This window comes from Lampris incognitus, chromosome 5 (genome assembly GCF_029633865.1).
Source record: "Lampris incognitus isolate fLamInc1 chromosome 5, fLamInc1.hap2, whole genome shotgun sequence".
Lineage (NCBI taxonomy): Eukaryota > Metazoa > Chordata > Actinopteri > Lampriformes > Lampridae > Lampris > Lampris incognitus.
In genome coordinates, this window is record NC_079215.1 from 11,120,091 (window position 1) to 11,132,325 (window position 12,235).

At 46.7% G+C, this 12,235-nt stretch overlaps 1 protein-coding gene across 1 annotated transcript in view; it reads right to left on the reverse strand.

Annotated features, from left to right (window-relative positions):
• sorbs2a (sorbin and SH3 domain containing 2a) overlaps positions 1-12,235 on the reverse strand; it is a 71,760-nt gene that overhangs the window by 30,248 nt on the left and 29,277 nt on the right. Inside the window, exons 3-7 of the mRNA XM_056279502.1 lie at positions 8,780-8,835; positions 6,790-6,879; positions 2,895-2,921; positions 2,558-2,682; positions 447-872 (exon numbers count right to left, since the gene is read on the reverse strand). Coding sequence (XP_056135477.1) covers positions 447-872; positions 2,558-2,682; positions 2,895-2,921; positions 6,790-6,879; positions 8,780-8,789 — 678 coding nt within the window. The 5' untranslated portion in view covers positions 8,790-8,835. The remainder of the gene's footprint in view (positions 1-446; positions 873-2,557; positions 2,683-2,894; positions 2,922-6,789; positions 6,880-8,779; positions 8,836-12,235) is intronic.

A 12,235-nucleotide genomic window follows, 5' to 3' on the forward strand; every position in this document is an offset into this window, starting at 1 on the left:
ACACAATCTGATTATTGACAGGAGCTGACGGGACAGAATCACAATGGAAGGCTCTTCCGAGGAACGCGCTCCCATTCGGCTTCATGACAACATACAGGCAAATCATCCAGTTGGATCCATGAAAAACAAATTTTTTTATGTAGGAGATGGTAGGCTGGGTAAGAGGAAGGTGAAAACTTTGTCATAGACACACATATAAGGCACACACACTGAGAGGACTTGCGAGTTGAGCGACACTAACATACGGAAACACAACAACATGAATTCAAGGCCGGTATTTTGCAAGTTGGTTGAAGCTGGGTTAGTGTGTGGGGGGGGGTAAAAATCCACAGTAAGAACACATATTTCAGAAGTCTGGTTCCCGCCTCGGAGCCCGGGGTGGAAAGGGAACAATACGGTTGTGATAGTGGCATGCGGTAACGTCAGTGACTTGCTGGTATAATTACGTTAGTGATGGTGGCAGCTGTGGCAGCGAAGGCCACAACTGTTGTTAGCACGTCGTCGGGGCCAGCGGTGGCTGTGTAGGCGGAGACGTGGCTGAGGGTGGGGGAGGGTGTGGGAGAGGCGCCGGGTGAGTCGAGGCTACAGATCTGCAGCTCCTCCAGCAGGCCGACCGTGGAGGTGGAGTAGTGGCTGAGAGCCGACACCGTCACGGGGGAAGCAGAGGGCGACACGCTGACACCGACACACACACTGCTAGCCGCGGTAGGGCTCAGCCCGCTGGCCACACCTGCCATACCACCAGCTCCTCCGGGGACATACGGGGTGGGCGTCAGGGCTTTAGGCATTAGGCTTGACAGGTAGTGGAGTGATTCTGAGCTGTGGGAGTGGTAGGGGGAGTGCCGTGCCGCAGGGTCTGTGGACGGAGGCCACTGGTTTGGGAAGGACAGGAGGTTTGTTGAAAAAAGTAAAGGAGAGATGGAAAGTGCTTAGTGACATTGCTGAACAGCCATGTGGCCAAAACAGGAAGAGTAGGTGAGGCAGGCAGGCAGGGACACGCCGCTGTGTAACCACACCGAACTGTCACTCAGCTGTGACATGACTTTACGCAAGCGCTGTCGTTCACTCTGTGAATGGAGGAGGCTGTTAGTTCAAATCCTGCAGACTGCCTAAAACACAAATGAGCCAACACTAATACTGGACACACAACGAGGCTTTCACAGATACAAGGTCACACACAGTTAGTTTTGGATGGCAGCATCTAGACAAAACCCACAGCACGATGGGTGCTGTGGGAGTGCACATAATCGCAGCTTTGTGTTGAGCCTCATTATGTGGTCAGCTATATACCAACAGTTCTGCAGGGGAAGGTCTGGGTGGGACTGCAGGCGCAGCATCATTCATCTCCACAGAGGCTGAAACTGGCGTAGGACCTGGTGGAGTTTGAACTTGGGCCTGAGGAGAGAACATGAACGCCACTGTGGGGTCTAAGGGCTGGGGCTCCGGAGGTCTGGGGGTCTTGGGCTCCAGGTGGACTGAGAACGAGGCGGTCTGCATCTGGGCCTGTAAGATGGTGGAATCCCTTCGAGGGGGCGGGGATGGGGGTGCAGGAGAAGCTGGGGTCTGACTCTTAGGAGGAGGCTTCAGTTTAGGGAGGAGGTGAGCAGGAGGGTCAGGGATGGTGACCGGGGTCAGCTTGAGGGATGACACTTTACGTTCCTGGATTCGAGTATTAGTGGTGGTGGTGGTACTACAGTTGCTAATATTGTTTGGCACAGAAGACTGATACACCTGTGGGGTCTCATGCGTGGGTGGAGGAACAGTGGTGGAGGGGTCTGTGCCAGACTCTGAATAGGAATAAGAAGATGTACTACTGATTGTATAGGACTCCTTCAAAACGGCCTTCTCATTCTGGGATATTACCAAGGAGTCAGGCCTCAACGCATCAGACAGAGTGCCAAGAGAGCTGTAGGGGGGTGGGTTAGTGCCAGATGGCGTAGAGTGGAAACTTTCTCTCCTGGGAGGTGGAAGTGGCACCTGATTGAAAGCCTAGCTGACCAATTGGGATGTGACAGCCAAAAGACGTTCAAACAACAACAAAAGAAGTGTATATATTGGTAAAACACAAAGTAATAATCGTCAAACAGTTCCAAAGACATAGTTTAACATGCATTCTTAATAGTCTGTTGATTTCAATTTTGCTTATAAACAGATACAGACAGACAGACAGACAGACAGACAGACACACACACACACACACACACACACACACACACACACACACACACATGGACAAGTCTTGAGAGAAGAGAATCTTTTTGATCAGCTTCCAAATATTTGCTGAAAAAACTTAACGGATCAGCTTGCAGAAAGACTGAGGCTTGGGAACAGATGAAGGCAAACAAGATGTCGGCACAGCTGAAGCAAAAACATTCTTCAATTAAAAGCAAACACCACATGTAAACAGTGGAATGTAACACAGGATCTATATGTTTACGAGATGCAAACAAAAACAATGATAATAAGCAAAGTTGTGAAACTGTATTGTGTGAATGGAGCGAGAGAGAGAGAGCGAGAGAGAGAGGGAGGGAGAGAGAGAGAGAGGGAGAGAAATTACCTGTAAGGGAGATTTTTTGTCCTGTAGGTTGGGTCTGACACTGCGGAAACCCTTGGCGGCTAGAGAAGAGCTGCTGACATCTCCGTTCCTCAGGCCATCTGTTACACTGTGCGACCGCCATGCATCTGCACACACAGAGTCAACACAACACTGTCATCAGCATATAGTGGGAGTAATTCCAGTTAGGCAGAGGTGATTGAAGTTTGGGCTCTTTGTTACGGATTCTAAAGCTAAACTCACACTGACATTTCTGACATCTGGAGTCTCCAGATAACGAACTAGACAAAGTGAAAAACGATATATGGTCATATCCATTTATTGATAAGTAAATGTATACCTGAATCCGATGAGTGAGATTCACTCCCTAGGGCACAGAGCAGAAGAGGAGGTGACAATTAGAAGAAAAGCCATACCACATCAGACCCTACAGCAAATGCCAAGATCAGTATTTACTTTTGATTTGGATGTGGTTGTACAATATTGCTTGGATTAAAGTATAGTATAAAAAATACATGGACTACATGGAGGGAAGACATGCAAGTGGCTGGTGTGACAGAGGAAGATGCAGAGGACAGGAAGAAATGGAAACAGATGATCCGCTGTGGCGACCCCTAACGGGAGCAGCTGAAAGTAGTAGTAGTAGTAGTAGTAGTAGATAAAGAATACACAGGTGGAACATGAGGTGGAACAATATGCATAGAAGAACATACAGAGAGGGGGAAGACAAACAAAATAAACCCTGATCAGTTTTTATATTTACCCAAGATGATTCACTGTAATACAGAAATCATAGTTATATGGTTTATGAAGATGTGAAGATGACTCCATCTACAGTATTTTTTTGATTGTGAGATACTTTATTGATCCCCGTAGGGAAGTTGTGCACTGCAATTAACCCATCCGAGCTGTGTAGCTAGGAGCAGTGGGCAGCCGCCATGCAGCGCCCGGGGACCAACTCCAGTTGGTCTTGCCATGCCTCAGTCAGGGGCACAGACAGGCGTATTAACCCCAACATGCATGTCTTTTTTTTTTTTTTGATGGCGGGGGAAACCGGAGCACCCGGAGAAAACCCGCCGCAGACACGGAGGAGAACATGCAAACTCCACACAGAGGACGACCTGGGATGACCCCCCCCCCCCAAGGTTGGACAACCCCAGGATTCGAACCCAGGACCTTCTTGCTGTGAGGGGACAGCGCTAACCACTGTGCCACCATGCCGCCCGTATTGTCTAATTTGCCAAATATTGCCTTAAAAAACCAAAAAACAAAGAATAACTTATGATAGGAAGCCCTGTAAAATGAAAGCTCTCAGTATAGTGACTAGAGCTACTTGTTAGGTATAATGATGGAAGTAAACATAAACAAAAGTGTATAAAAGAGGATCATGCCTGTAAAGGCATAAAAACCTGCAAATATAGACACAGCTGCCTAACTTGCAAGACCAGCAAAATATAAACGCTACTAGCACACGTTCAATGTTAGCCCTATAGCCACTCAACACGGAGCTCAGAACAGGGATTAAAGTGCTATTACGAGGGATTACTGGGGGAACTGGAGAAGCAGACTGGGACGCCTGGGAGGCTGAGCAGCTGCACTATATGATTATGGTATCAGTGACAAGTCCCATTAGTACGTACAACTGATGAATTTAATCTTGACATCCTTTCTTATTTCACAGATTGATGTTTTAATTTGCATTTACACAGCCAGATGCAGAGGGAAAAGAGAAGGATTTGCCGCAGCAGGTGTTTTACTACTACAGTCTGAAACGCTTGGCTCTGCCCTCAGCTTACACACTGGAGAGGAAGACACCAAATGACTCCCGGTTAGTAAAATAGTTCTCCAAAAAAAAAAAGAAGTCCATCAATAATAATATAATATAGATAATATGAAAGTATTTGAAAGGATGAGAATTTCAAAACAAAGATTAAATGTGGCTGCAGCGCTGCTGACAATTTCATGAGCTGGGACTTGGGAGTTTTTATTTCTGTTCTCTGCAGACGTTTGGGAGGACACAGAGTTCACATCGCCGATTCTGAACCGCCGCTATATCGCCGCGGGGCATTACATAGTCCTCATTTTACATTCCATCAGATGTCTGCAACCACAACATTATCTACTAATTTACATTTAAAAGGGGGTCAAGTCACATGCAACGAATCATTAATTTCGAAAAAATTTATTCTGCATCAACCCCCCCCCAAAATCTGTGCCAGAGTGTTTTCAGTAAAACATGTAATTATCCATAGAAAAATATACCCATCCCTTGAGCATATTGTGTATCACGAGCATACCTGCAAAAGAGCACAGTGTCCACATCCAGTGGCGTCTAGTGCTGGATCACTGAGAGTGATCTTTGTAGAAGAATTCAAGAAATAAGTACTTTTTTTTCAAAAGAGAGTCATCGACAATATCAAAAGACCTACCACGTTTTCACCTCAATGGGTCTTTATTCATTACACTTAACCGAGTAAGTAAAAATGAAGGGTGCTCGCGTGGTACTTCCACCGTATACTCCTCCTGACACCGACTTTCCCAACTGGCCAAATCAGTAGAATATCTAATAATGCGGACATGTAGCAAGAAACTTGTCTAAAGCCCTATTCGGGTGGGGTTAGTATTACCTAGGGGTCCTCTAGTAATTTGTAGTAATTGCAGAGGTCGTCTGTGACCTTGATCCCGCGCGAATTGGCCGTATCTGTAATTTGTGAAGTAAAAATCCGAGCGCAAGTTACCTACCATATTCCGCCAAATGCAGAGGTCATCTGATGATGTTGGTCCCTTGCAAATCAGCATCTCAGTAATTTAGTCGTATTTTCTGCCTCTTTAGAGAATCATGGAGGCTGCAGTGGAAATTATAAATGAAAGTTCTGACAGCATTTTGGGTGCAAATTCAGGACGCTCACCTCGCTACACTGCATGGAGACTCATTCGCAGAAAAAGCAAGCTCAAATCCACCAGAAGAGGCATCCGGGTAGCATGGCAGTCTATTCTGTCGCCTACCAACACGGGGGATCGCCAGTTTGAATCCCCGTGTTACCTCTGGCTTGGTCGGGCGTCCCTGCAGACACCATTGGCCGTGTCTGCGGGTGGGAAGTCGGATGGGGGTATGTGTCCTGGTCGCTGCACTAGCGCCTCCTCCAGTTGGTCGGGGCGCCTGTTCGGGGGGAGGAGGGGACTGGGGGGAATAGCGTGATCCTCCCACGCGCTACGTCCCCCTGGCGAAACTCCTCACTGTCAGGTGAAAAGAAGCGGCTGGCGACTCCACATGTATCGGAGGAGGCATGTGGTAGTCTGCAGCCCTTCTCCGGATCGGCGGAGGGGGTGAAGCAACGACCAGGACGGCTCGGAAGAGTGGGGTAATTGGCCGGATACAATTGGGGAGGAAAAGGGTGAAAAAATCCCCTCCCAAAAAAATCCATCAGAGGGGCGAAATCTCAAAAGATGATGAGATGGATGACATGCATGGCAGCATGCGGTAAGGAACACCAACCAAGATGTGGCAGCGGAGAAAATTAACGTACAGGGAGCGGATGGTACGCGGAGCCTTGACATTTTCAATCATATCCAGGGGATACTGTCAGTAAGCACGAAACACAGACTTGGGGGTGGGGGTGTTAATTTCTAAATCACACGAGGTCCCCAGGTAATACTAGTCCCATGCAAGTAGGGCTTTAGGCTGTCAAAGCCGAATCGGTACCAGTCACGGGTATCATGGCTTTATATTAGAAGAGTGGCAATTAGTCACCGCCAAACCGCACATCTGAACACATTTCTGCAAAGAGCCAACTGACAGCTATGTCACCGGAGCCGGACCCTGCCCGATCAATCAGGGCAAAGCTCGGTATCTGAGACAAGGAAGGGAGTCAACGGCGAAGAGAATAATAGTGGACAGCAGGAGGAGCAGCGATATAGAAACAGAATCCAAGAGGGTGACAAATGACTCACACCAAAAGAAAGGAAGACTTACAGGGAGGAATGAACAAATTGGGGAAGTCAGAGTACAGGAGAACATACAAAGACAGAAAAAATACACAACGGACCAAAATGTGCTTTAGCCAAATCCAGATCATAAACCCAAAACATGATTAATTGTGACAGCGGCGAAGTCCTACCTGAGTTTTTGACCAATAACTTGGCCAACAATTTTGGGTGTTTGGTTAGATTGTGCGTCAACCCCTTTGCCTTTGGATGCCCGTGTTTATGACCGGTATGTGTGTGGGTGTTAGTACCTGTGGGCAGGTTGGGTGAGCTCTGGACCCTCTTCATGGGGGACAGTGTGAGTGACAAGGCAGCGCATTTGCGAACGCATCCTCCACTATCTGGGAAAGCACAGCCAGCCAGGCAACCACGGCATAACCATAAGCAGCAGTACACATGCACATGCACACCGATATACATACACACACACACAAATATACAACGCATGTTGACAAAAAATGCACACAGCCAGAAACATAACCCAGAAAAGTCAAAGCACATGCATCCAACAGCCCCATTTCCATAACAACGGACAAGTTGACAAATCAGATTAAGCGAAAACAGGCAAGAGAATTGAGTTAGTGGTCTACTATCCACGGAGGCAATTCTGAAATACTCTGCTAAGGATTGTGTATTGCCTTAGCTTAATTTAGCCAAACCATTTCCTTCAGAGGAGATCCATAACAGGACATATGCTGGCGAACAATATGAGATCACTGATTTCATTCACGCCAACTAGGATTCTAGGCCAAGATAGAGGATGCCTTCAATGGAAAGCACAACCTGAGGGGGAATAACTGGCAGCCTCTGAAAATACCCCCCCCCCTTTCTCCCCAATTGTACTTGGCCAATTAACCCTATTTTCTGAGCTGTCCCGGTCACTCTCCCACCCCCTCTGGTGATCTGGGGAGGGCTGCAGACTACCACATGCATCCTCAGATACATGTGGAGTCGCCAGCCGCTTCTTTTCACCTGACAGTGAGGAGTTTCGCCAGGAGGACGTAGCGCGTGGGAGGATCAGGCTATTCCCCCCAGTCCCCCTCCCCCCCTCGGACAGGCGCCCCAACCGACCAGAACACATACCCACACCCTGCTCCCTACCTGCAGACACGGCCAACTGTGTCTGTAGGGATGCCCGACCAAGCCGGAGGTAACACGGGGATTCGAACCAGCGACCCCTGTGTTGGTAGGCAACGGAGTAGACCGCTACGCTACCCGGACGCCCTTTGAAAATACTTTATTCTTAGATGCATTTTATTCTTATTCATTAGGAACTGTTTGGTGAAGACACATCATAAGACATGCTTCCCTTCAGAATCAGTCAGCTTGCACAGTGCTTCCTTTGCACAGAGGAGGTTTAAGTGCAGTGTGCTGCTGCCCCACAAAGCCAAATCTCTCTGCCTCACTGTACCTGACTGAAGACTCCAACTAGTCATTTACAAACTGCAGGACAAAACCCTGTATATGTAGGGCAATTTGAAACTGTTTTATGCTACAATTGTGTTTTGCGACTTGCAGTTGTTATCTACATCCTATCAAGAAATAAACACTGTTATCTTTCATATTTTTGAATGTATTTACATAACCTACGCTATAGCAAAAGCTAAAGCACTATATCGTAAGTGAATATATGGCTGGCACTTGAGAGAGTGGTACGTGTGAATGAGCTGCCACAGGTCTTGATCTGAAATACTTAGGATGACTGCCAAGCGGAGGTGGGCTTTTAAAATGTACTCATGAATGAGGAATAGGCCTCTTTGGTAAGGGCAAAACTTATGCCGTTTTCATACTCAATAATGTCACAATAATTGCTCTGAATGAACCAACCTGAAATTGAAATGTGAGGGTCAGAGTTCTTGACTAACGCTGTGCCTACATTAGGAGGAATCCTGCTCTCGAGGAAACTTGTACAACAGCTCAACGCTAAAATGGTGATGGACTAGTTGCGTTTCTTTTTTTTCCCAGTTTTACGTTTGTGATGCAAAACAACGGCATTCTGCTAAGGCCCTGTGATGGACTGGCAGCCTGTCTGGGGTGTCTCCTCGCCTGCTGCCCAATGACTGAAAACATAAGACTATATGTGTGTGTGTGTGTATGTGTGTGTGTGTATATATATATAAAATTATTTGATTATCTGGGAAATGGAAACCCAATAGCAAATTGGTGCCGTTTAAAACATTATACATGAGAGAGAGAGAGAAAGAAAGTGTGCGTGCATGTGTGTGTGCGTGTGTTACAAACCTGTATTCATGGTGAAGAGCACTTCTAACTGATCTATTGCAAATGGACACACTTTCCTGCAAGGAAAAAAACAAAAAACAAACAGATATTGTAAAGGACCACACTTAAAAAAAACTCATCCTTTTGAGTGACTTTCCTTTTTTTGGAGAAATAATAATGAGACTAGGTCAAAACCTAGTATATGGCTGGACTGTGTATGGTCAAGGTTTGAAATTGTGGCCCATTTGTTCCAGGTCTCGTTAGTGGTAGTGTCTATGTATAATGTCAGTTCCTGTTCATCTGCAATTTTCAGTAGTGGTCCCCCAACTGATGAAGCGCTCAGCCCTTGAAAGGGGACCAGAGAATGCTTAGGAGCTTCGACAATGGGACAGGGCATCCAACAAAATCTTGATGATCCTTTTATTTGTCATTTATTCATTGACTGGGCCGGACCAGCGGGCTGGACCGGACCAGCCCTACAAATGTGAATGTTGTTGAGGGACCATGTTTTTTTTTAAATTTCCCCCTCCTTTTTCTCCCCACTCGTACCCAGCCAATTACCAAACTCTTCTGAGCTGTCCCGGTTTTTGCTCCACCCCCTCTGCCAATCCGGGGAGGGCTGCAGACTACCACATGCCTCCTCCGATACATGTGGAGTTGCCTGCCACATCTTTTCACCTGACAGTAAGGAGTTTCGCCAGAGGGACGTAGCGCGTGGGAGGATCACGCTATTCCCCCCCAGTTCCCCCTCCCCCCCGAATAGGCACGCCGGCCAACCAGAGGAGGCGCCAGTGCAGCGACCAGGACACACACCCAAATCCAGCTTCCCACCCGCAGACACGGCCAATTGTGTCTGTAGGGATGCTCAACCAAGCCGGAGGTAACACGGGGATTTGAACCAGCGATCCCCATGTTGGTAGGCAATGGAATAGACCGCTACACTACCCGGACGCCCCGAGGGACCATGTTTAGAGTGACTGACTGATCGACTGAGTGATCACATTTACACAATTGGGCCACTGGATCAGGTGACCAACGACACCACTTAAGTTACACGACTGGTCGGCCGACCAATGATATCACTTGTAAACACAGAAGTGGGAGTTTCCCTATTGGCTGTTGCTCTTTCAAATTGAATTGGTTCAGCAGTTTCAGCTCATTCCACAGTTATCCCATGCCAAGAGGCATGAGGGACATTGCACAGTTAAAGCACCTCAAATGACAATCACGGCGTTGTCATATTAGGTACGATTGACCCCTCTCAGGCCCTGTGATGGTCTGACGGCCTGTCCAGGGTGTCTCCTTGCCTGCCGCCCAGTGACTGCCGGGATAGGCTCCAGCATCCCTGCAACCCTGAGAGTAGGATAAGCGGTTTGGATAATGGATGGATGGATGGATGACCCCTCTCTCCACTCCCTCACCACTCAGCATCCACATTAGTAATGTTGCTCCATACCTGGGTACACTTACGTATCTACACACTCCCATACAATAGGTGGCGGTTTGTGATCCGCCATTAAACACAAAGAAGAAGAGTACACTTGCATCATCAACTACGCAACTTTTGCATTATGTTATCACTCCAGTGTAGAAAAGCATGCCAATCACAAGATCCCATACCCATACCACAGAGTCGACCTTAGAAAAACGAGACATCCAGACAGAAACAGATGAAAGAGAAGGGGGAGGTAACAGATAATTGAAATAGTTATAATTACAATTAAATTAAGCTCTCTTTCAAATCAAACTTCCCAATATTCCATTCCATTCTATTATCCAAGCCGCTTGTCCCACTTGGGGTCGCAGGATGCTAGAGACTATCCCAGCAGTCATTGGGCGGCAGGCGGGACAAGAGAGTGATTTCACAAGACTGATTTGATAACCCTGTTGCACCCACTTCTTCTGGTGCCCCCATGTGAGGGCTGGCATTGTTGGCTTCTGAGATATTGTTGCAATAGCGGAATTATTAATTAAAATAATTAATTTACTTTCCAATATATGAGTGGAAAGTATTGTTCTTTCAACTGCATTTGTAGCCTTTGTTTTTCACTCGAGCATAGCTTAACAATGTCATGTGATACACTTCAGTACACTTTGACAACAAGTATTACTGGGACCACTACTACAGCACATTGCAGATGAACATTTAATATCCAGGAATTCACACTGTAGACACTACCACTGACTATCCCTGTAACAAATTGTCAACAATTTCGAACACTGCCCATACACGGTCCAGCCATATACACTAGAATTTGACCTCGTCTTGTTTGATTTTAATGTGGGCAACAACGGGGATCAGAAATGTACGTCTTCTGTGTAACCTTCTGATATGAGCAGAGGAGATGTAACTCCTTGCAGCAGAGATGAAACACATTAGTAGACTCCAGTGGCGGCTGGTGCTAAACATTTTTTTTGGGGGGGGGCGCAATTTACCTTGGCGCAGCACACCTGACAGCTGCTTTAATGTCCACACAGTCACAGAGTTATTAAGAAGGACAATGTAGCCTATAGATTTTATCAGGGTTCGTAGACGGTGGATGATCGACAGTCGAGACGAGGCGTCGCGGTGGGTGTGAACATGATTGACAGCCACGAGAATTGTCCACCATTTGGAACACCATTTGGACCCAATATTTAATGGCTGCTGACAGGCGCTTACAGACTGAAACACACTTTTATTTCATAATTATTTATATTGTACAACTAAATTATATTTAACATGTTTAAGTAGATTTTCATCTCTTGATATTTGAAGGGGGCGGCGCAGCGCCTTATACTGGCCAGCTGCCACTGGTAGACATGATGAACTATCCACAACTTGTGTACCATCAGCCTAGGACACGTGTGTGTTGTGCGACTGCGGTGACTGCTTTATGGCATGCAAAAGCACATGCAACTTGATAAATATAATACAAATGGCACTGATTTATGATAGCATGACAACATATTTACTTCTCGCCAATATATATGACCTCACCCGTGCTGTATGGAAGCAGTGCAGCCTATAGGACAGACATGTGGTAAATGTGAGCAGTTCTAGGAACTGTAACAGTAGGAGGCATGACTGATATGGACGGTCCAGGCTTCAAAAGCCAAAAGGTGCAGGACAGACCTTCACAGCGGCGTACATATGTGCACGTGTGTCATCATCGGACTTACTATACATGATAGATTCTACAGGTGACAACATACAGTGACATCATACATGTCTGGTATTTAAATAACCGGGACACAGATGGATAACCTTGTGTTGCACACACAGGCAGCATGACTTTTTATGGGTAGTAGTGTTGAGGTCTCCCAAGCTAATATGTTAATATGATTATATTGGGGCTTGCTGGGAGAGGTGAAGCTTGAAAGTAGTGCCGGAGGATCTGGAAAATATTCTCACGACAGGGCATTTTACACACAATATCGATATACATCACGACATCTGCTTGTGTGCGAAAAACACCATGTTAAGACATGGAACTG